This window comes from Theropithecus gelada, chromosome 12, assembly GCF_003255815.1.
Source record: "Theropithecus gelada isolate Dixy chromosome 12, Tgel_1.0, whole genome shotgun sequence".
Classification (NCBI taxonomy): Eukaryota; Metazoa; Chordata; class Mammalia; order Primates; family Cercopithecidae; genus Theropithecus; species Theropithecus gelada.
The window spans coordinates 42017259-42042202 of NC_037680.1; the positions used below are offsets into that span (position 1 = coordinate 42017259).

The 24944-nt window shown below is 35.9% G+C and overlaps 1 protein-coding gene across 2 annotated transcripts in view; it reads left to right on the forward strand.

Moving 5' to 3' along the window:
- The window catches only part of CSRNP3 (cysteine and serine rich nuclear protein 3), a 217838-nt gene that overhangs the window by 128851 nt on the left and 64043 nt on the right, over positions 1-24944 (forward strand). For both annotated transcript variants that reach the window (XM_025404840.1, XM_025404839.1), the window contains one exon: positions 5199-5369. In XM_025404840.1, coding sequence (XP_025260625.1) covers positions 5222-5369 — 148 coding nt within the window. In that variant the 5' untranslated portion in view covers positions 5199-5221. The remainder of the gene's footprint in view (positions 1-5198; positions 5370-24944) is intronic.

The following is a 24944-nucleotide window of genomic DNA, read 5'->3' on the forward strand; positions in this document are numbered from 1 at the left end:
GGGGAAGAAGAACATGGTTTCTAACTGCTCCCATTGCAATATCTTATTATAAAAATGTACTTTTTAAACATAGGTTTCCATCTTGTATTACTTTGTGTCTTGGAGTCTCTCCCTTATGAATTACTTTGCATCTTGTTTGAAGTGAACCATTTTAAAATTTATATCCTGTCCTACTTTTATTTCAAGACTTCACTTAAAATATCTTTTTTTCCTTCGCCCTACTCAGATATGCATGAACATTTTATGCATTTCACACTCTTTAAAATGGAGAAAATAATATGCTATAATATGCTAATCTGAATAGTGGTAAAATCTGAGTAGAAATAGAGATTTTATTTTCAAAAGAGTGGACAGTGATGTATCTTCCTATTGCTGTCAGTTATCTCCATTGTTAATATAACATTTATGCAGAAAGACGTGGATTAATAAAGCAACTGAGTAGAACATGAATTTGAGAGTATTCTTGGTTTGATGGAGCCCAGCATAGTGAATGTTTGCTTCTTGAGGGCAGGTAACCATCTAACTTTCTTTTGTATCCCCTATTCCACTCAAGGAGTCAAACACATATACAGTAGTTACTAAATGCATGCTTAGATGAATGAAATGAGTTGAAATTAGTAATAAATACTTATGAAACATCCAACACTGATATAGTTTGGATGTGTTCCCACCCAAATCTCATCTTGAATTGTAGTTCCCATAATCCCCACATGTCATGGGAGGGACCCAGTGGGAGGTAATTGAATCATGGGGACAGTTAACTTCATGCTGTTCTTGTGATAGTGAGGGAGTTATCATGAGATCTGATGATTTTATAAGGGGCTTTTCCCCTTTATTTGGCACTTTTCTCTTCTGCGGCCCTGTGAATAAGTACGTGTTTGCTTCACCTTCTGCCATAATTGTAAGTTTCCAGAGGCCTGCCCAGCCATGTGGACCTGTGAATCAATTAAACCTCTTTTCTTTATAAATTACCCAGTCTCAGGTGTTTCTTCATAGTAGCATGCGACTGGACTAATACAGTAAATTGGTACCACAGGGAGTGGGGTGCTGCTATAAAGATCTCAAAACTGTAGAAGTTACTTTGGAGCTGGGTAACAGGCAGAGTTGTAGCAGATTGGAGGGCTCAGAAGAAGATAAGAAAATGTGAGAAAGTTTGGAACTTCCTAGAGACTTGGAGGGCTCAGAAGACAGGAAGATATGGGAAAGTTTGGAACTTCCTAGAGACTTGTTGAACACTTTGACCGAAAGGCTGATAGTGATATGAACCATGAAGCCCAGCCTGAGGAGGACTCTGATGGAGATGGGGAACTTGTTGGGAACTGGAGTAAAGGTCACTCTTGCTATGCAAAGAGACTGGCAGCATTTTATCACTGCCCCAGAGATATGTAGAACTTTGAAATTGAGAGAGATGATTTAGGATACCTGGCAGAAGAAATTTCTGAGTGGCAAAAGCATTCAAAAGGAAGGAGAGCACAAAGTTTGGAAAATTTGAAGCCTGATGATGTGATAGAAAGGAAAAACCCATTTACTGGGGAGAAATTCAAGCCCAGTGCAGAAATTTGCATAAGTAATGAGGAGCTGAATGTTAATCACCAAGACAATGAGGAGAATGTCTCCAGGGCATGTCAGAGACCTTTCCGGAAGCTTGTCCCATCACAAGCCCAGAGGCCTAGGAGGAAAAAATGGTTTCCTGAGGTGGGCCCAGGGACCCCTTGCTCTGTGCAGCCTGGGAACATGGTCACCTGTGTCCCAGCTGCTTCAGCTCCAGCCTTGGCTAAAAGGGGCCAAAGTACAGTTCAGGCCATTATTTCAGAGGGTGCAAGCTCAAAGCTGTGGTGGCTTCCACATGGTGTTGAGCCCATGGGTGCCCAGAAGTCAAGAACTGAGGCTTGGGAACCTCTGCCTAGGGTTCACAGAATGTATGGAAATACCTCTATGTACAGGCAGAAGTCTGTTGCTGGGACGAAGCCCTCATGAATAACCTCTGTTATGGCAGTGCAGAAGGGAAGTTTGGGGTTGGAGCCCCCACACAGAGTCCCCACTGGGGCACTGCCTAGTGGAACTGTGAGAAGAGGGCTGCTGTCCTCCAGACCCCAAAATGGAAGATCCACTGACAGCTTACACCATGCACCTGGAAAAGCCACAGACACTCAATGTCAGCCCATAAAAGCAGCCAGGAGGGGAACTGTAGCCTGCAAAGCCACAGGGGCGGAGCTGCCCAACGCTGTGGGAGACCACCTCTTGCATTAGCATGCCCTGGATGTGAGACATGAAGTCAAATGAGATCATTTTGGAACGTTAAGTTTCCATGGCTACCCTATTGTATTTTGGATTTTATGATTTAAGTACTGCCTTGTTGGATTTCGGACTTGGACGGGCCTGTAGCCCCTTTGTTTTGGCCAATTTCTCCTATTTGGAACAGGTGCATTTACCCAATGCCTGTACCCCCATTGTATCTACAAAGTGATTAACTTGCTTTTGATTTTACAGCCTTATAAGCAGAAGGAACTTGCCTTGCCTCAGATGAGATTTTGGACTTCGACTTTTGGGTTAATGTTGGAATGAGCTAAGATTTTAGGGGGTTGTTGGAAAGCCATGATTGTGTTTTGAAATGTGAGGACATGAGATTTGGGAGGTGTCACAGGCAGAATGATTGTTTGGCTGTATCCCCAACCAAATCTCATCTTGAATTGTAGTTCCCATAATCCCTGCATGTCATGGGAGGGATGTGATGGGGGGTAATTGAATCATGGGGGCGGTTACCCTCATGCTGTTCTCCTGACAGTGAGTTCTCACGAGTTCTCTAATGGTTTTATAAGAGGCTTTTTCCCTTTTACTTGGAAATTCTCTCTTCTGCCATGTGAAGAAGAATGTGTTTGCTTCCCCTTCTGCCATGATTATAAGTTTCTTGAGGCTTCCCCAGCCATGTGTAACTGTGAGTCAATTAAACCTCATTTCTTTATAAATTACCCAGTCTTGGGTGTTTCTTCATAGCAGCATGAGAACAGACTAATATAAATTCTGTACTAAATTTTACTAGGAATTACACCAGGAAAGGTCAAAGAAGAGATTTTTGACTAGGAATTCAGTGCTGGTTTATGTGACTATCTAGGGCTGGTGTGTGGCCACATCCAAGAAAGAGCCATGTTTATGAATGAAGAGGTTGAAAAGGAAACTAAATTACACAATTGATCCTCAATTTTGAGTGTGCTGCAAAATCACCCAGTTTGGGGTTTCATAAAATAAAGAGTGCTGGGCCCTACTTCCTGGTTATTTCCGATTTGTAGATCTGGGATGGGAGCTAAGAATTTGCATTTCTAACCATCTCACTCCCAGGTAATGCTACTGCTGCTCATTCAGGTAGCACACTTTGCAAAATACTGACTTTGACCTTCCTTGGAGAGTTGGCCCAGCTCAGGGAATCTGAACTCGCTGCTTGCTCTGTGATCTGCACAGAAGTGACTTCAGAGATTTCCAAGAGCAGTACAGCGATAGTATAACTAAGGGGGTCTCAGAATAGTATTAAGGATCTTTCTTCCACCTGATATATAGGACTGACTATACTCTGGCAGAAAAAGGAGACAATGTCTTCAATACCTCAGATGTGAGTTAGAATCAAGTGAAATAAATTAAGTGGAAGATAGAATGCATGAAATTGCCATATTAATAAAGGTTGGACATCCCTAATCTGAAAATCTGAAATCTAAAATGCTCTAAATTCAAAACTTTTTGAGCACCTACATGATGCCACAAGTGAAAATTTTCATATCTGACCTCATCTGATGGGTGAGGTCAAAACTTTGTTTTGTTCACAAAATTATCAAAGATACTGTAGGGAGTTGCCTTCAGCTTATATGAATAAGATATACATAAATGAATTTTTTCTTTAGGCTTGGGTACCTTCCCCAAGGTACCTCATTATATAGATGCAAATATTTCAAAATCCAGAAAAGTTCAAAATTCAGAACGCTTCTTATCCCAAGCATTTTGGATAATGGATATTTAACCTTTCAGTTAAATACTTTCAGTTAAGTTAATGTAATTTAGCAATGTAAGATCATATACATATATCTAAGATAATTTATAAAATGTTTATACCCTAAAATATCTTTACTTCTGCAAAGAAAGTTTGTGCTCCTTACTTGACTGTGCCAGTTTATGGTAAAATGAAGAAGGTGGAGAAAGGTCAGCCCAGGGAAAGGGGAAAGTCCATTGACCCAAGATAAATAATTTAGGAGAAACCATATCCATGCTCTACCCATAGGCCTTTCAATTCAATTATTGCTCTCTCCCAGGTAAATAGCTTTAGGGAGTTTCTGAAAAAGTGGCAAGGGCTGCCGGACGCGGTGGCTCAAGCCTGTAATCCCAGCACTTTGGGAGGCCGAGACGGGCGGATCACGAGGTCAGGAGATCGAGACCATCCTGGCTAACACAGTGAAACCCCGTCTCTACTAAAAAATACAAAAAAAAAAAAACTAGCCGGGCGAGGTGGCGGGCGCCTGTAGTCCCAGCTACTCGGGAAGCTGAGGCAGGAGAATGGCGTAAACCCGGGAGGCAGAGCTTGCAGTGAGCTGAGATCGCCCCACTGCACTCCAGCCTGGGCGACAGGGCGAGACTCCCTCTAAAAAAAAAAAAAAAAAAAAAGTGGCAAGGGCTTCAGCAAGCAGGTAGCATGGGGACGTATGTCACCCATTGCAATACTGAAATGGAAACTACCTAAAATTTAGAACTGTTTTTATATGCTTCATTGTGCTCAGTTAATTAGGTTTCTTGAATTTTAGAACTTCAGTACAAAGGTCGTGCATACTTTTTTGTGTTCCTTCCAGCTGAATTTCATATAATGTTGTAATCAAGGACTTGTGGAGACATTGGCATTATTTTTCTTTATAGATTTTCTTGGACTCAGATGGATTTTCTCAATTTGCCAATAAAAAGAAATAATGATGTTACATTAAAATGAACTATGTCTCAAAATACAAAAACCTTTTGGTAATCAAATGGTTAAATACTGATATTTAATTTAATCTTATTTTCGTTAATTTGAAAATAGAAAAAAAAAATCTGCTAAAGATCCTTTCAAGGGAAAGCTATAGCTCAGCTCATGTATAAAAAGCCACATAAAAATGACTCTGGAGACCTTGGCTACACGTTCAGCGGTCAAATATTTCAATGCTCTGTTGCTCTCGTTCCTGTTACAGGTACATGTGACAGCGCTGCAGCTATGAGTGGAATTTTAAAGAGGAAGTTTGAAGAAGTTGACGGCTCCTCACCCTGCTCCTCTGTGAGGGAATCGGATGATGAAGTTTCCAGCAGTGAAAGTGCTGACAGTGGGGACAGTGTCAATCCATCCACTTCTAGTCATTTTACCCGTGAGTACTGAAATGAGAACTGAAGTTAATTGTCTGGTTCTATAGCAAAACTAATTGTGTCATTTTTATTTTTACCTTTAATAATAGCTATATATATATTTCCCATCAACCAAATACAAAAAACATTTACCCAAAAATGAAATATTTTTCAGGGGACTCAGTAGCTTCCTTTATTTAGAATACTTTTTGCAGTGGATTATTTGACTGTGTTAATTAACTAATTGAATTTAAAGATCACATTTCATTAATAATACTTTTCCAAGTAAACACCTAATACTCTGGGAATAGATGGGGGAAGACAAAGAATAAATCCAGTTTCAAGAAAAGTATCCTTTCAATAATTGAAATGATGTTCTGGGAGAAAACATTTTAAAAGGCATTATTAAGGAATGGAGAGTCTAGATTATGATGAGAAGGAGTTTAGGCAGCTGGGGATTAAGAAGAAATGTGAAGGCAGCAAGTCTCTCCCAAATGTGCAAGTGTGTGCAGTCTAATGGCTCTTTCCTAGTAATTCCTCTAGTCTCTCTTCTCCAGTATTTAAAGCCCAACAAGAAAAAAAAAATCTATGCTTTATTTATTGTATTTTTAAGTTTCTTTTTGAGATGGAGCCTCATTCTGTCGCCCAGGCTGGAGTGCAGTGGTGTGAACTCGGCTCACTCCAACCCCCTCCTCCCAAGTTCAAGTGATTCTCCTGTCTCAGCCTCCAGAGTAGCTGGGACTGCAGGTGCATATCACCACACCCAGCTAATTATTTTATTATTTTATTTTAGTTTTTGTATTTTTTTGTATTTTTTGTATTTTTTGTATAGACGGGGTTTTGCCATATTGGTCAGACTGATCTCAAACTCCTGACCTCAAGTGATCCACCCACCTCAGCCTCCCAAAGTGCTGGGATTACAGGTGTGAGCCACCGTGCCCAGCCTATGCTTTCTTTTTGATTCTTTTATTATTATTATTTTTTTTTTTGCCACATTGTAATGTCAGCCCTTCTGTCAGACAAGATAAAGGGAGGTTTGAGGGACTGATATGAAAAATTCTTAAGGTAATGTAATCTATAGTCTAAAGGAAACTGACTAGCAGTAAATAATCTTTTTAAAATTTATATTTCTTAAACAGGAAGATTTTAATATGTCTTAATATCATGACAGATAACTGGTCTTGGTTTTTTACTTTCCAATTAGTTAATGTTATTAATATATGATTCTATAACAAAGAATTGACATTGGCAATGTAGCAACTCAAAAAAACTGAATGATTTAAACATATTTTAAAGAGGTAATAAGGAACTCAATAGTGGTTGAACACGAAATAAATATAGTAAAATCAATAGCATACCATTAGGCAAGCACAACTAATTAGACAATATGATGAAAAGATGATTGCAATTATTATAGCAAAAAATTTATAAAATATTCAGGGACAAAGTTATTGTGTGATGTAGGTGGTCTACAACTACATTTACATATATCATGATGGTACGCAATGAGCTTGTGCTTTTGACTCAAGAGATGTGTTTATGCTTTGGGTCTTAATACCTGTAGTGATAATAACATCATTATCTCACAGGGTATTGCAAAGATCAAACAGAGCAAGTGAGGTAATATACATGAAAAAAAGCTTTTGTAAGCATCTGGCACAAGATTACACAGGAGTTGAGCCTAGATATATATACATGTCCTACTACATAGCCTCTACCTTTTGCATGGTCTTACTCTGCCCCTTTATTATATAATATTGGACATATTTTTAAAATGTTATTTCTCGTGGTTATAAAGGAAGACTTCATTAGTGAAGAGGCCAATTATGTTTCTGGATATAAAGGTCTGGATATTAATGGTTTCAACATGAATTTACAAATATGAGAGTAAAACCAAAACAAAATCTTCAACTGGCCAGCGTGCCCAGGCATTTCTAATGTGCCCTATCTAGGAATGCATGGAAAATTTTAACATGTTATATATGAAAATTTTATGTATAAGAAAATAACATTATAAGACAATGAGAAAGGGAAAGACTATTTAAGAAATGGTTGTGGTATTAGGAAATTTGAAAAAGAAGTGATTTAGACTCACATCTCACAACATATGCCAAAATACCAGATAGATTACATGGATAATTTTTTTAATAAGAAGGAAAGTTGCATTTTGCCAGACATTTAGTAGAATCACTATATGAACTTTGATATGAGAAGAAGAAATAATCACATTGAAAAATACTTAATATATTTAATGATGTAAAAGTATTAAACTTATCTGTTATTAAAAAAAAACCCCAAAGTAAAACAGTTTATATTGTAAAAAAATTTGCATTATTTTCTGGATGGAGTATAGCAAAAGTACATGTAATTTCTTGAGATAAACACAAAGACACATATCTCCAAAGAAAATCCACGTAGTAGGAAATACAATTAGCAAATATTTTAAAGCATTTAACAACAACAGTAACAAAAAGGCAGATTAAAAAATGCTGATGAGATTTCATTAGTATGAAATCACAGAGACTTCATCCCTGAAATCACTACTCATTTCTCCAATAAAAAATACTAATACCCAAGTGCTGGTGAAGCTTGCAGTACAAATTGTAGGCACACACGTTGCTATTAATGGTAGTGATATTTAGAAAGCATTTCGGAAATACAAGAGCCATAAAAGCGTTCATAAGTCTCTACTTCAGAGAATTTATCTGAAGAGAGAAACATTAAAAACAAGGTGAAAACTGTATAAATGAAAATATTTGTGGTTGACAGTAGTCCCAAAAAAGAGGAGTTGGGGAGGAGAGAGAGAAAGGTAACCTAAGAATGAGGAAGTGATCCATTAAGTTACGGTAACTCATTCAATTAATTTATTTTCATGATAGCTATGAAGACCTTTTGGCAATATGTACAATGTTTGTGAAATAATGATAACTAAGAAAAGCAGAACACAATATTTTATCTGTACCATCAGGCAAAGTCTAAGTCTGTGCATGCGCAAAGGTAAAGAATGGTAAGGTGCCCTAAAAATTGGAAACAATTTGATTTGTTGAGGAATTAAAATTATGGATGAATTTTTATATTTATTAACTTTTATTTCTGTTAATTTTATATATGTTCTCACAACAAAGTGTCCAACTTAAACTGCTAAAAATTATAACTGTAGTTCACATTGTGTTTATGTTTGCAAAACAGCAGATTGAAATGGCAAGATGAGCTAAGGTATATATTAGTCAGCAAATATATACTTTCTTATAAGTTATGTTCAGCAGAGATTATTTTTTTCATTGAAGAAAGTAGACTTATTTCACAATGTCTAAGAAGTCATTGAAGTGTTTCAGCACATCATTTAATATCAGTGGTCGTGGCAATGGTTAGTTTACTAACATGCTGTTTTAGCTTTGTATTTAGTATAATCTGGCAGAGATATTTCATACTTTTTAAAAAAATTAAAGAAATGATTTAATAAAAAGTGCTCTTTTCATTTAATAATGCTTTTTTCACTATATTTACATTACAAAGAGAGACATAAAGTGGGAAAAAATAGTAAAGTATCAAAAGACAAAATTTCTACCTGGAATATTTGTTGTAGAAAAGATCTGAAAGGTTGGGCACAGTGGCTCATGACTGTAATCCCAGCAATTTGGGAGCGTGAGGCAGGAGGATTGCTTGAGCTCAGGCATTTGAGACCAGCCTGGGTCTCAAATTCCCACCTCTAAAAAAATTAAAAAGAAAAATAGCAAAGTATGGTGGTGCATGCCTGTGGTCCCAGCTACTTGGGAGAATCGCTTGAACCCAGGAGGTTGAGGCTGCAGTGAGCAATGATTGCACCACTACACTCAAGCCTGGGTGACAGAGCAAGATCCTGTCTCAAAACAAACCAAAACCAAAACCAAAAGAAAGAGAGAGAGAGAGAGAGAGAGAGAGAAGGAAGGAAGGAAAGAAGGAAGGGAGGCGAGGGAAAGAAAGAGGAAAAAAAGAAAGAAGAAAGGAAGGAAGGAAAAGAAAGAAAGAGGAAAAAAGAAAGAAGAAAGAAAGAGTAAAGAAAAGATCCGAGGTTTTTTTGTTTGTTTGTTTTGAGACAGTGTCTCACTGTCACCCAGGTAGCTGGGACCACAGGTGCACACCACTGCACTGGGCCAATTTTTGTATTTTTTTGTAGAGATGGAGTTTCATATGTTGCCCAGACTGGTCTCAAACTACTGGGCTCTAACAATCCCCCTGTCTCAGCCTCCCAAAGTGTCAGGATTACAGGCGTGAGCCACCGTGCCCATCGTGTGATCTAAGCATTTTTAGCCAGTGTGAGAGGAGTAGCTGAAAGAGTTTCTTGTTTCTAGAAATGTATTTCAGATTATTTGCTAGTCCAAAAATTGATATATAAATTTTTAGGACATTTTTTATTTATTATATGTCTAGATTAAGGTATGGACTTTTATTTATATATATTATATGTCTAGATTAAGGTATGGGCTTCTCTGCAATAGTTTTGTTGGATGTGAATCAATGGTTACAAACTTTCAGAAATGTTATTATTGATAAATCCTATTTCTTTAAAATTTTTTACTTAAAAATGATTACTTGTCTTATAGTAAAGAAGGATTTTTTTAAGACTATCAAATTTGTGTAGCATTAATAAATAATTTAATTTTACATTGGGATTCTTTAAAATGTGGTTGCCCTTATTTAAATCTCACTCATCTTGGGCTAATCTATCTCATGTACCCCATGTTTCGTAAGCACTAACATGTGTGTAACGTATCATTTTGTTGTCATTATAAATACAGAAATTGATAAGATTGTTTGGTATGTGTCAACAGCTATGGTAGTAGAAAATTCCGTGCTATTGTAAGCTTTCTGTTAAAATATCCAATTTGTAGCACACCACATTATGGTAATAAAAGCTTCAAAATATAAATCAATAAGGTCATTATGGCTTTTGTCTTGGGCTTCTGAATTTTGCTAGGCAACAAGCATACTTACCAGTCATCAACCAAGGTCATATCTTGTACTTCCCTTGAGGTAGAAACAGCAGAGTCTGTATTGCTGTGAAACGCTTTGTTTCATCAAATCCCTATGGCTCTATAGCCAATCAGCCTGTACTCGAGCACTGTCAAGAGGAGAGCTGCAGAGAAACTAGAATTTTTTTCTGCCCTCTCAAGGTTCCTGGCACTTCACATAAGTAATGAGAAGCTATGTGATAAGCCATAGTCCCAAAAGGAACACATTATGTCTCTTGAAACAGAGTGTTTCTACAAATAAATGTATAGTATTTAAGAAGTGAAAATATCAAGAAGTAAAAGGATATACATTCTAAATTGCACATGAATGCAAGCAGTGGATGTCCTACAATAGAATTAAGATGTTTTTAATTTATGAAACACTTTCACATTCTTGAGTTCATTTAATAGCCAAAAAGTGTTGTGTGATTAGAAGCCAATTATCATGCCCTTTTATAAAAGTAGAAATTAACATTCATAAATGTACTTATACTTTACCCAAGAGCTAAGATACAATCTCCTTCCCTCCTTCCTTCCTTCCTTCCTTCCTTCCTTCCTTCCTTCCTTCCTTCCTTCTTTCCTTCTTTCCTTCTTTTCTTGTCTCCCTCCCTCCCTTCTCTCTCTGAATACACAAGGCATAAATATGCCATCATGTGCACCCAAGTCAGTCTTTTCCCAGTGTGATTTCCCTACTACTGGCTCCACATTTCATAATGGGATTAGACATAAAGAATCAATAGAAAACAGATTTGACATTAAACTTTATAAAATATGACTGGAACATGTCTGTTCTCTTTACCAAGCAGTTAAAATGCATTGAAGATTTAGATTTAATTTCAACAAACATGGTATCTTATGTTACAGGCTCCGAGCTAGGACCTTTCAAACCTGTCAAAGTGACATATTCCAAACAGTAAATACAACTTGGAGATACAGTGATAAATTATGTCTACCCAGCATTGTAGTATTACTTTGAGAACTAACTTTAGCAAAGACAAATGTCGCAATCTACCCCTGACCCAATGCTTTTGTAAACAATGGAGGAGTGTTCAGACCAAGCTCAACACAAGAGTTGTAGGAGAAGTCTTTGCTTAAGCAGAAGGTAGGACATCATGACGCTATCAAAAGATCCTTTCTAGTCTGTAATAATATGCTTCTAAGAAACAGGATCCAAAATAGCATCATTAGTTAGAGTCAAGGCCAAGCAGAAAAGGAAGCAGCATAGATAAAGGTGACTCTGAAAATCTACTATTAAGTTAAGAGGTTCCCAGACTCTTCACACCCACTTACGCCTGGAAAAGAACTAATTCGCTTTGGCCTGGGGGACACGATCTGGGACCAGCTGCAGATCATATGTAGAAACATGCAGATCATAAATAGGTCATGTTCAGACATGGACCAGCTGAATCATTAGGTGTTTATTGTTGGAGATAAAGGAGTTAAGTAAATTATGAGTGGAGGAAGATATTTATGAGCTAGTGGTCCTTTGGAAAATACTCACTTGGATATGCAATAAGGCCTGTTGACTGATACAATAGAATTGTTATCAGATCATCTGTCTGCAAGATTGTGGACTCCAGTAATGATAAATCAGAAATAATTAACCACTGCTACTTCCTCTGGTCTTACTGAGACCATCCTTCAAACTGAAATGTCTCTTTTTTCATCCCAATTTCTGACTATTTAAGTTCTATACCTGCTACAAGGTTCATATCAAATATTTCTTTCTCCATGAAAACTTCACCAAGTCTCTCATTTGACACATCCTCTTTGCCATTTCCTCAGAATCTCCTGATATTTCACCAACATTCACAAACTTTGGCAATGGTTTTCCTTCTTTCCATCCTAGTATTTTCCACCAAACTGAGTGATGTCAGTAGCTGTGTGATGGCTCATAGAACCGATCAGCCGCATGTTTCCTTGAGCACTCTGACTTGGATTCCTTACTTCTCTTCCATTCATGTCTTTTACCACCACTCATTTAGCACCTAATGTTTGCAACCTCACTCACAAGACTTTTGCAAACCAGACCAATTCTCCTTCTGAAATACTCAATTCCAGTATTACAAATTCAGATCATAACCTCTTTTCCTTCTACTTCCTTTCTCTCCTCACCCACTTTTTTTTAACTTCATCTCTTGCGTTCCCCAATGTAGCACTCACCGCTTGTCTTTATATACCTTTCCATGCCGCACCAATTGCTCCATTATTTCAGTATTTTATTTTATTTAAAGGCCAGAACTCTTTACCACTTTCCTGCCATGTTCTTCACTCCATATCCATTTTTTATTCAAAACACTTGAAAACTTTACAAAAAGTTTTGGAGAAAATGACAAAATTGTGTTTTCAAACTCAGCTACTTGCTAATGCCACACAAGCATCCCACCAGGTAGATTTTATCACCATCTCAAAGCACACAATGTTCATGTCTCCTCCAGTCACTTTTCCCTCACCACCTATTTCATGTACAGCAGAGCTTGCTTTCTCATCGTCTTGCACCCTTCATTCATATTTGTTATTACCCACATGTCTTTACCCTGATAGGCAGGGCTCTCAAAATGAGTTTTGAAGGAGTTAATGTAAGCTTATTAAAGACAGGAATGTGTGCCTATCATCTGATCAGTATATAATAAGTATTTATATCAATGGATGAATGAATGGACATCTATTAGGTATTTGATACTTGCCATTCCCTACACTAGTATTAGGAGGTGGAAATATAAAAGTAAACGAGACACGATCCAGTTTCTGCAGAAACTCACAATCTAACAGTATTTTAGCATTTCTCCAACACTTACTGTATTCTGTTTTACACTGGAGTTATTTATGCACACATCTTATCTTTTCTCGAGATTTATAGAACTTAACTGTGTATACTGCTTGCTACCTGGTGCTGGTTCAATTACTGTTAAATGTTTAATAACATTTAGCTTTGTAAAGACTTGTCTTCTTTAGTACAACTAAGCCTTATAAAGTTAAAAAAAAAAAGATGCATTTATTGGAAGACTTCATGGCACAAACATTAGTGGAAATAAATACCAACTTATAAGCTAACTATAATTTATAATTTTGATGAGTGTCATTGTGATATATCAGGATCCTGATTTACTACTTATTATATCTGAATACATGTAATGATGAACTGTGTTTTAAATAGGGTCTCACTATAATTATGCATTCTTAACATGTACCTTTCTGGTTTCATTTGCTTATATATAGCTTTCCCAGGCAGAAACATCACTGTTTAATTGGATGCTGTGCAGTTATTTATGCAGGAGCTGTGTAACACACTTGAGGGAGTCTGAGTTGTTTTTACCTTCAACATCCTTTGAATCGGCTAGGAAAAAAGGGCATTACTAAGTCAGATCACTAACATCATATAAATGCAGTTCATTTAGTTCTTGTTTGATTTGTTTTAAATTCAGGATCAGGACCTCACATTTAGCCTTAAAAATAGTAACATTCGATTTAGCTCTTTATTTCAGCCTACTGAGATTTTTAAAAATCATTTCTGTCTTCTTATATATTTGCTTTTTCTCCCACAGTCATGTCTTATATAAATATATCTGAAATCTGTCCACTTATCTCCATTTGTTTTGTACCATGTCACCGTCCTCTTTCTCCTGGACTGCTGCAGGAGCCTTCTAGATGCCCTCTCTGCTTCCTCTCTTGTTCAAACCTCAGCCCATTCTCTATCCTGGCATCTTTCAGTCATTTTCAATTCATCAATCACTTTCAATTGAACTCATTACTGTGGCTTCCACAATCCTGTACTTCCTTCCTATGCTTGATCCTTCACTCTCCTGCCTTCTCTCCATCTCCAAACTCCAGCCACACTGATCTTTACTCAGTTCTTTGAACATGACAAATTTCCTTACCCTAAAATTCTGCTTGGAACAATGTTCCCATGACTGACTCCTCATATTTCAAGTTTCAGCTTACATACCATTTCTTTAGTGTAGCCATCCCTGGTCACCTCCATCTAAAGTATGTAGACCCAAAGTCTTCATCTCTTAGAGATATACATGAAATTTTGATGGAAAAAAATGATAGATATTTTGAAGCTGCTTTAAAATAACCCAGAAAAATAAAGAGATAGATGAAATGAGACTGAAAAAATATTGAAGCTTGGGGCTTACTATTCTACTATTTACATTCATATATAATTAAAGTTTTCCACAATACATTTTAAGAATATAGATGCATATGATTGCCACTGTACTACAGCCTGGATGACAATGAGAATATGTCTCTAAATAAATAAAAATTTTAAAAATTTATAGGTCCAACTTATCCTAAAATTATCTGAAAGAGCCAGGGAATATGGTCAAGTATATTATAGTATATATTATATGGCCAAGTATATTCAAAAATATTCTTTTGAAAAAGAATAAGGAAGAGGTGAGGAGTGTGCTTAGCTTCTCAATACTTGAAAAACTGAAATAGTTTAAAACCCATGGAATTAGCTCAAGAGTCTGCACATGGAACAAATAGGGAGCATAGAATCAGACCCACATTTAAATGGCAACATGGTATGTGACAGAGGAGACATTGCAAATGAGTTGAGAAGTAAGAGTCTGTTCCAGTAAATGGCTTTTTAACAAAAAAGATAAAATTAGATCCCTACCTCATGCCATACATAAAAATAAATTCCCAATGAACTAAATAAAGATCTAAATATTTTTTAAAAATTGTAAAATGTACAGAAAAAAATATAGGAAAATATATGTATGTGAGAGTAACATACTGTAGCATGAACTGTAAAAAATACTATATATTTGGGTACATTGAAATAAAACTGAATATATAACCAAATACCCCACCAAGAAAGTGAAAAGACAAGCTATAGACTAAAAGGAGATATTTATAAATCATTAAATGACAAGGAATTAGTATTTGAATGTAAAAGAATTGCAAAAATAAGGAAGAGCTAATGCAGAAAAAAAAAAAAATAGACATAGAACCTGAGCAGATAATACACCAAAAAAAAGCTAACACAATTATGAACAGCTGTGTAACTCTATTAGGAACCAGGGAAATTAAAATTGAAAGAAGACATCATTTCATGTATGTCATATCATTAGATTAGCAAAACTTTAAGCGTTTGAAAATACCATGTATTGACAAGCATGTGCTAAAGGAGGAACTCTCCTAACACTGGCATGAGTGTCAGGTGATTAAATTACTGAGGAAACCCAGTAGTGAAAAGTGAAAACTGGAATAATTGTCCATTTGAATAGGATTGCATAAGGTGCAGTTGGTTCATATTATGACAAATTGGAAAATAAGTTGAATTGAATAGCCAGATGTACATGTATAGGCAGTTAAGTGAAATATACAAGTTGCAAAACTCTACAGTATGATAGTACTTACATAATTAAAACAAACACAGAGAGCAGCACCATTTTTTTATGGAAGTAAAAATATAACATAGGAAGGGATAATACACAAAAATGTGAGGCTTACAACCTCTAGAGATGAAGAGTAGAATGGATGGGAGTGCCTTAGCTATACTCCCTTACTTTTTTTTTGTATTTTAAGAAGACCTATCTGAAATAAGTATAGCAAAATATTAGCATCCATAAATATGGGTATTAAGCACATGTTATTTTCTAGAAGCATGAAATAGTTTATAGTTTTTAAATATGTTTTAAATACCCTATTATATACATATATATGTAAATATATATATACACACCTTTCAATTGGGATGAAAGTCCAAAGATCACCTTACCACTCCTTTGTGCTATTATTTTCTCTTTCAGCAACTCACCCCTTTTTTTCCTTTGTAGGACATACCACAATTTGCAACTATTTTATAGTATACCGTTTTTCTTTTGTGTATCTGTCTTATTTTGTATTCCTATTAGGAAAGGGCAGAAGAACCTTTTAGCACAACATTAGAAACTTCCAGGCCAAACTTGGCCATCCATTAGAACTAAATTTTAACAAATCCATTCAGAGCATTCATCTTGTTCACAGTGATAGCCAAGTGACACTGTCACATATTTTCTTGAGATCCTTTCATACATATTTATTACCAAGTCTTAAAAGTAGGGACCCATATCTTCCCCAGGTGTTCAGCTCCAGTCCCCACAGTGACATTTAGAAAAATCACCCATGGAAATTGCTTCTGTGCTATAAATACACTATACACTGTCACACTGTATATACAGTTATATGTTCCACATAACATTTTTCCCCTGAGGTATTAAAACAGAATATTATTTCTTTAGTTGACCATCAGTAAAGTAGTTGTCTTGTGTTTGGGAACTATTATGAAGAAAAATATGTAGGTTTGCTCTGATGTTTCTTTCCCTAGTGTATCAGTTGAAATTGTGAGAATGGACTTCACTGCAAACTCATTCCATTTCTTGTAATTGAAAAAGCCACAGCCAAGGAGCCAGAATATTCTCTCTAGGTTTAGTTCTGTTACAATTTACTCTGACTTTGGTTAAATCATTTAACCTGTTTCTTCTTTCGCAAAATGTGAGAATAGATTGGTCTTCAAAGTATTATAATTTGCATCAGATTCTAGTAATCCCTCTTCCCTCCAAATATAGTATGCCTCCGATAGTCCCTTTTGCTTGAGTTATTTATAGTCTTATATTTGAGGACATCTTTGTGTTTTCAAAGTTTATGCTTGTGTACTATTATTTACCTATATGTAGGTAAATAATACCTATATGTAGGTAAATAATAGTAGATATATAATATATATTACATATAGATATATATAATAGTGTGTGTATATATATATCTATATATATATCTGTTTAATTAAGCCAGCCCCCAAACAAAATTCAATAATTCAAGATTTTCATTTTTGTGGGATCTACAAGATACAATAAAATATTCTATTAAACATATATATTATTATTTACCTATACATAGTATTATATATATTATATAGTATATGTAGTATATAATACTATATATACACACACACAGATAATGCACTCAAAGTATTGTACATTAGAACTGGGGAAAAGACAGTTTAAAAACTAGATCTTAGTAAGAATCGGAAATGATGGTTGGAAAAGGGAGTTGTATGTGTATGTTTTTCCACTGACAATGAAAAAAAATTTATGTACTTAATGATTTTTCATAACTATCTTCAAAGCTGCCTTTCGCTGCCATAAGTAAATGTTAACTTTGGAACATTTCATGAACACCGAGGAACATTCTAACTGGAATTTTTAAAAGAAAGTAACAAAAGAATTAAGAACAGGAAGGAATGATTTACCTGGAACATTTTTCAAAACAGATAGTCATCTGGTATCACGAAATGTTATTTATAAAGCTTAATATCTACATTTGTCTCATGTATGTGCTAATTGTGGTGAGCTTAACCCCACTTGTCAACAGAATATGCAGGCATATAGACAGTATATTTTAAAAGGCTTTACCTGTCTTAAAATATCTTCTACCATATGACTGAAATTCCCACCATTAATGTGATCCCTTTGGGATGGTACCTTTAAGATGACTATTAAAATCCCCATACAGATAGCAGTCTAGTAGTTAAAAATGTAGTGTCTGACCGGGTACGGTGGCTCACGCCTGTAATCCCAGCACTACGGGAGGCCGAGGCGGGCAGATCACGAGGTCAGGAAATCGAGACCATCTTGGCTAACACAGTGAAACCCCATCTCTACTAAAAATACAAAAAAAAAAAAAAATTAGCCGGGCGTGGTGGCGGGCGCCTGTAGTCCCAGCTACTCAGGAGGCTGAGGCAGGAGAATGGTGTGAACCTGGGAGGCAGAGCTTGCACTGAGCCGAGATCATGCCACTGCACTCCAGCCTGAGTGACAGAGCAAGACTCCGTCTCAAAAAAAAAAAAAAAAAGTAGTGTCTGGAGTCAGATTACCTAAATTCTCATAAAAGACGTTCTAGTTAGAGGCAAGTAATGTAATATCCCCCACCTTTGGTTTTCTTATCTATACTGATTTTTTTTAAAAAGTACCGTATCTGCCTTATAAGCTAAAATGAGTGAATACAGGCAAAATGCTTTACATTTTACTTGACATTTCCTAAGCACCCAGAAAATGTTAACTATGATGACAATGATGACGATGATATTGATATTTTCAAGGAGGGACATCATACATTTTATTAATAGTTATTCAGAAATTCTAACTAAACAGGGAGTAGGTCTCCAGACAAAAGAGGCATGTGACAGTTATGCTTTTGGAAGAGTGGGAGAGAAGCCTGGAAAAGATCGAGATGAGAGATGCAAACATTAATATCTTTAGATGCAGGCAGATCATGTAACAATGAGAAGCAGCCAGGTGTATGACAAGAAGGATGAATCACAGCCGCTATGGAAGTAAGAGTTCCCAGTATTTATTCTTCAATTCTTGCTGGCATTAGTCCTAAAATATCATGAGTTGAGAATAATAATCAAAGAAGTAATAATTGGCATTTATCGAACTTTCATTAAACATTTAATGGGAGGGACGGCACTGATATTTTATATGCATTATCTTTCTTACTTAGTGCAACCTATGAGGCATCTGAAGCTTGGAAAGATTTTAAGTAGCTGCCTTTTCACAAAGCCAGTAAGCAATCAGGCTAGCATTTGATTCTACGTTAATCTGACTCTGGGTCCTGTGCTTTAATATTGTTATATTATATTGTTTCCCACAATGAGTGTTGAAAACAGCATAATCAATCTTTCTTAATCTAGCATCTCTTTCCAAATTTCTGAAAACATAACATTTTGCATCCAACTCAGAAAATATAGTAAAGTGTACTGCTAATTAATGAAACAGCACATACACTCCATTTTAAATGAGAGAAGCTCTACAAATATTAGACAGGCTGGGTTCAAACAGAATACCCTGTTTTTGCTTACTAATTCTTTTATGCATAAAACTTTTTGTACTGGCATCATGCATCTTTGTCTTCTGATGCCATGGCCAATAGTCAGAACTTTGGCCTCTTGGGTTTTTCTGAAACTAAACCACCTCAGTCTTCATTTGTATTTATTTGTTTGAGTGGTATTTTCATTTCCTTTGAGTAAAAGGAGAAAGGAAGAAGAGTTGCTGACACTGTCATGACTGAAGGGGTAAGATTGGGCATTGTGGCACCTCTCAGCCAGGGCTGCTTCCTTACAGGAAGTGCTTCAGAGCTGCGGAGATGGGAGTGATTTGGCAGCTGCCGCCCCCTTGATTGACCGCATCAGCCTTTAAAAATATCAATTTAGCATCAACCCTTTGCAGAACTCTGTTGAAGACTACCTTAATGGAAACATGTGAGAGCTTTTATGAGTGCACTCCAAGATATGACTTATGGGAAATAGTCACAACAAGTGTTTGCTTGAAGTCTGTTGGACTCATTCCTCTGAACTCTATGCACTATCAGAACATCAATAAAGCGTGAATTTTGAGTAAAGACCAAGGCAGATAAATAAATATTGGCATTGGTATTTCTGGAAATTTTTCTGTAATATTTGTCAAGGACAATTTGCTGGAAGAAATGGATAGTAACCTGATGCTTAAAAGTCGAAGGAGGAGGAAGGGAGGAGGGAAGGAAGAGATAATGCAGTTGACTAGATTGAAAATGTATATGTACATGCTCAGAATATGGGATTAGGAAAAGAAAAAGTGTAGTAAGCAAGGGGAAGTATTGCTGAATGGAGATATGTGCTTGGCTCAGGCATGTAGACAGCAAGCAAGTGGGGGATAAATGAGAACGCCAAAGATGATAACTATGTGAGGCAACGTAATAGTTAATTAGCTAGATTTAACCATTTCACTATATGTGTGTATATGTGTGTATATATATACACACACATATATCGTGAAAGTATATACATATATTTGTATATACTTTGAAACATTATGTTATACCTGATAAATACATACAATGTTGTCTGTCAAATTAAAAAAAGAATAAAAATTATAAAACCAATTGCTACTGTACCAGATATCACCTCTTAGTTTCTAGTTTACTTTTCATTTCAACCTCATGATAAAGGTGGGTTTCCTTTCCAGTGGTAAAAAAAAAAAAATGTGAGCTTTAAAAATGTTGCTTACTCTTACACTTTACATAAATTAACATATTTTAGTTCTCACTGCAATTCTATGAAATAGGTTTTATTTTTAATCTTAGTTTTACAGATGATGAAACTGGAATGTCAAGAAGTTCAATAACTTTCCAAAGGATCCTACTGTTAGTAAAGTTGTGAAGCCAGATTCAAACCCAGACCAGTCTCAGTTCAGTGTTTGAACTCTTAATATAATGCCTGTCTGTAGAAGCTTCAAAGGTTCTACTTAATGATGTATAATTCTTAATCTAGCTTGATTTTAACATATGCAGAATTCTTCATGGGTGTAGTTTAATTTTCGAAGTCTTAAATAAAATCTTTGTAATTTACGTAAAGTCTTTATTGTATAGCTTTATTTATAGAGCCCCAAAAGTAAAAACACTTATAATTTAACACATTTGCTCTTGCCTTTATCTTTTTTTGTATAAAAGTTATCTTTACATTGTCTAGGTGATATTTACAAAACCACAAGATGCTTGCCAAAGTACTAAATGCTTTTTGCTATATACAAAGATGTTCTTTGAACCATTATTTTTGTTGCTATTCTTGGTAGTCAATTAATTCTCTAATTTTCAAAATTGCATTATGTCTATAGTAACAAAATTGATTACCTTAGAATTTCGGAATAATAAACTATGCGTGTGTAAAGCAGAGTGCAAAAGAGTACTATATGACCTGCATTAATTTTACTAACATTTCGGGAAAAGTGTCAGTTATAACCACCTAAGTCAACATACAAATATCAGTAGTGTGTCTATACTTCAGTAATGAACTAGAAATGATCATTTCTTTGTGTTGTGAACATTCAAAATCCTCTCTCTTAGCTTTCTGAAAATGTACACTAAATTATTGTTAGCCGTTTTCACCCTACAGTGCCACAGAACACTAGAATTTATTCCTCCCACCTCGCTATAACTTTTTATCTATTCGTCAACGTCTTCCTATCCTCCCCCTTCCGCTACAATTCCCAGCCTCTAATAATCACAGTTCTACTCTCTACTTTTATTAGCCCAATTTTTTTTTAGCTCTCACATATAAATGAGAACACGAGTGGTGTTTGTCTTCCTGTGCCTGACTTATTTTATTTAACATAATGTCCTCCAGGCTCATTCATGTGGCCATAAATGACAGGATTTTATTATTTCATGAGTGAAAAGTATTCCATTGTGTATACATACCACATTTTCTTTATCCATTCCTCTGTTGATGGACAATTAGGTTGATTCTATATATTGGCTATTGTGAATAGTGCTGCAGTAAAGTTAGTATCTCTTCAATATACTGATTTCCTTTCTTTTAGATAAATATTCATTAGTGGGATTGCTGGATCATGTGGTAGTTATAGGTGTAGTTTTTTTAAAGATACCTCCATACTATCTTCCGTAATGGTTGCACTAATTTACGTTCTTACCAACAGTGTATTCATGTCACCTTTTCTCCACATTTTTTGCAGCACTTGTTGTTTTTTTGTCTTTTTGATGAGAGCCATTCTAGTTGGAGTGACATGATGTCTGATTGTGGTTTTGATTTGCATTTCTCTGATGATTAGTGATGTTGAGCATTTTTTTATAATACTTGTTGGCTATTTATATGTCTTCTTTTGAAAAATATCTATTCAGATCCTCTGCCCATTTTTAATTGGATTGGTTTTTTGTTGTTGAGTTGTTTGAATTCCTCATATATTCTGGATATTAGTCTCTTGTCAGATGAATAGTTTGAAAATATCTTCTTCACTCTGTTGATTGTTTCCTTTGTTGTGCACAAGCTTTTTATCCCGATATAGTCCCATGTATCTATTTTTGCTTCTGTTGCCTAAGCTTTTGAATTCTTACCCATGAACTCTTTCCTTAGTCCAATAAGCTGAAGAATTTCCCCTGTGTTTTCTTCTAGGAGTTTTATAGTTTTGAGTCTTATGTTTAAGTCTTTAGTTCATTTGGAATTGATTTTTGTATACAGTGAGAGATAGGGGTTTGGTTTACTTTTTCTGCATATGAATATTCCGTTCTCACCAAACCACTTATTGAAAAGACTATCCTTCCCCTATTCTATGTTCTTGGCACCTTTGTTGAAAACAGGTTGGCTGTAATTGCATGGATTTCTATTTGGGTCTTCTGTTCTGTTCCAGTGGTCTATGTGTCTGTTTTGATGCCAGTACACTATTTTGGTTACTACAGCTTTGTAGTGGATTTTGAAGTCAGGTAGTGTGATGCCTCCAGCTTTGTTCTTTTTGCTCAGAATTGCTTTGGCTATTCTGGGTCTTTTGTAGTTCCATAAGACTTTTAGAGTTGTTTTTTTACTGTGAAGAATGTCATTGGTGTTTTGATAGAGATTGCATAGATTTGTAGATTGCTTTGAGTAGTATGGTCATTTTAACAATATGAATTCTTCCAATCCGTGAGCATGAATGTCTTACTATTTTTTATGTCCTCTTCAGTGTCTTTCATCAGACATTTCTTCAATGTCTTTTCATCACACCACTATGCCTGTCTAAAGTTTGTAATGTTCATTGTAAGATCTTTCTTACAATGTGTTAGATTTATTCACAGGGTTTTTTTTGTTTTGTTTTTTGTTTTTTGGGTGTTTTTTTTGTAGCTGTTTTAAATTGATTGATTTATTTATTTTTCAACTAGTTCATTATCAAAATATAGAAACACTACTGATATCTGTATGTTGATTATGTATCCTGCAACTTTACTGTTAATTTATTTATCAGTTCTAACATCTTTTTGGTGGACTCTTCAGGTTTTTCTACATATAAAATCATGTCGTCTGCAAAGGAAAATTTGACTTACTCTTCCAATTGGGATGCCCTTTATTTATTTCTCTTGCCCAATTGCTATGATCAAGACTTCTAGAACTATGTTGAGTAAGAGTGGTGAAAGTGGGCATCCTTGTCTTGTTCCCGTTTTTAGAGTAAAGACTTTCAGCTTTTCCCCATTCAGTATGATGTTAGTTGTGGGTTTATCATATATGGCCTCTACTGTGTTGATCCGTGTTCTTTCCATATCTAATTTCTTGACAGTGTTTAATCATGAAAGATTGTAAGATTTTATCAAATGCTTTTTCTGCATCTATTAAGATAATAACATGGTTTTGGCCTTTATTTTGTTGATGAGTTGTAACACATGTACTGATTTGTGTGTGTTGATGTGTTTACATTTTCATTCATTTCAATAAAATTTTTTAAACTTCCATCTTTATTTCTTCACTGACCTAATAAATGGTTAGGAGCATGTTATTTAATGTTCATGTATTTTTACACTTTCTAAAGTTCTTCTTGTTATTGATTTCTAGTTTTATTTCATTGTGGACTGAGAAGATACTTTACATGACTTTGATATTTTTCTATTTGTTAAGATTTGTTTCATGGCCTAAAATATGGTCTATCCTGGAGAATGTTCCATGTGCTGATGAAAAGAAAGTGTATTCTTCAGCCATTGGATTTAATGATCTGTAAATGTCTGTTAAAGTCATTTGGTCTATAGTGAAGTTAAGTTCTACGTTTCTTGTTGACTTTTTGTCTAAATCATCTCTCCAATGCTGAAATGTGGTGGTGAAGTCCTATTATTGCTTTTGTGTCTCTCTTTAATAATATTTACTTTATATAGCTGAATACTCCAGTGTTAGTTGCTATATATACTTAGAATTGTTATATCCTCGGTTGGGCGTGGTGGCTCACGCCTGTAATCCCAGCACTTTGGGAGGCCGAGGCAGGCAGATCACGAAGTCAGGAGACCGAGACCATTCTAACACGGTGTAACCCCGTCTCTACTAAAAATACAAAAAATTAGCTGGATGTGGTGGCAGGTGCTTGTAGTCCCAGCTACTTGGGAGGTTGAGGCAGGAGAATGGCTTGAACTCAGGAGGCAGAGCTTGCGCTGAGCCAAGATCATGCCACTGCACACCAGCTTGGGTGACAGAGTGAGACTCCATCTCAAAAAAAAAAAAAAAGAATTGTTATATCCTCTTGCTGAATCAATCCCTTAATTATTATATATAATGTTTTCTGTCTCTTTTCATTTTTTAACTTAAAATCTATTTTGTCTGATGTAATTGTAGCTATTTCAGTATGCTTTTGTTTTCTGTTTATGTGGAACATCCTTTTTTTCATCCCTTCAGTTTTTTTTTTCTGAGACAGAGTCTCACTCTGTCACCCAGGCTGAAGTGCACTAGTGCAATCACAGCTCATTGCAGCATCGATTTCCTGGGCTCAAGTCATTCTTCTATCAGCCTCCTGAGAATCTGACACTACAGGCACACATCACCATATCTGGCAAATTTTTGCGTTTTTTTTTTTTTTTTTTTTTTAACAGATTGGGTCTCACTGTGTTGCCCAGGCTGGTCTTGAACTCCTGGGCTCAAGTGATCCTCCTGCCTCAGCCTCCTGAGTCACTGGGATTGCAGGCATGAGCCATCATGCCCAGCTTTCATCCCTTCACTGTTATTCTTTGTGTATCTTTACAGATGAAGTGAGTTTCTTGTGGGCAACATATAATTGGGTTTTGTGTTTTTATGCATTCATCCAGTCTATATTTTTTAACTGAAAAATTTAAACT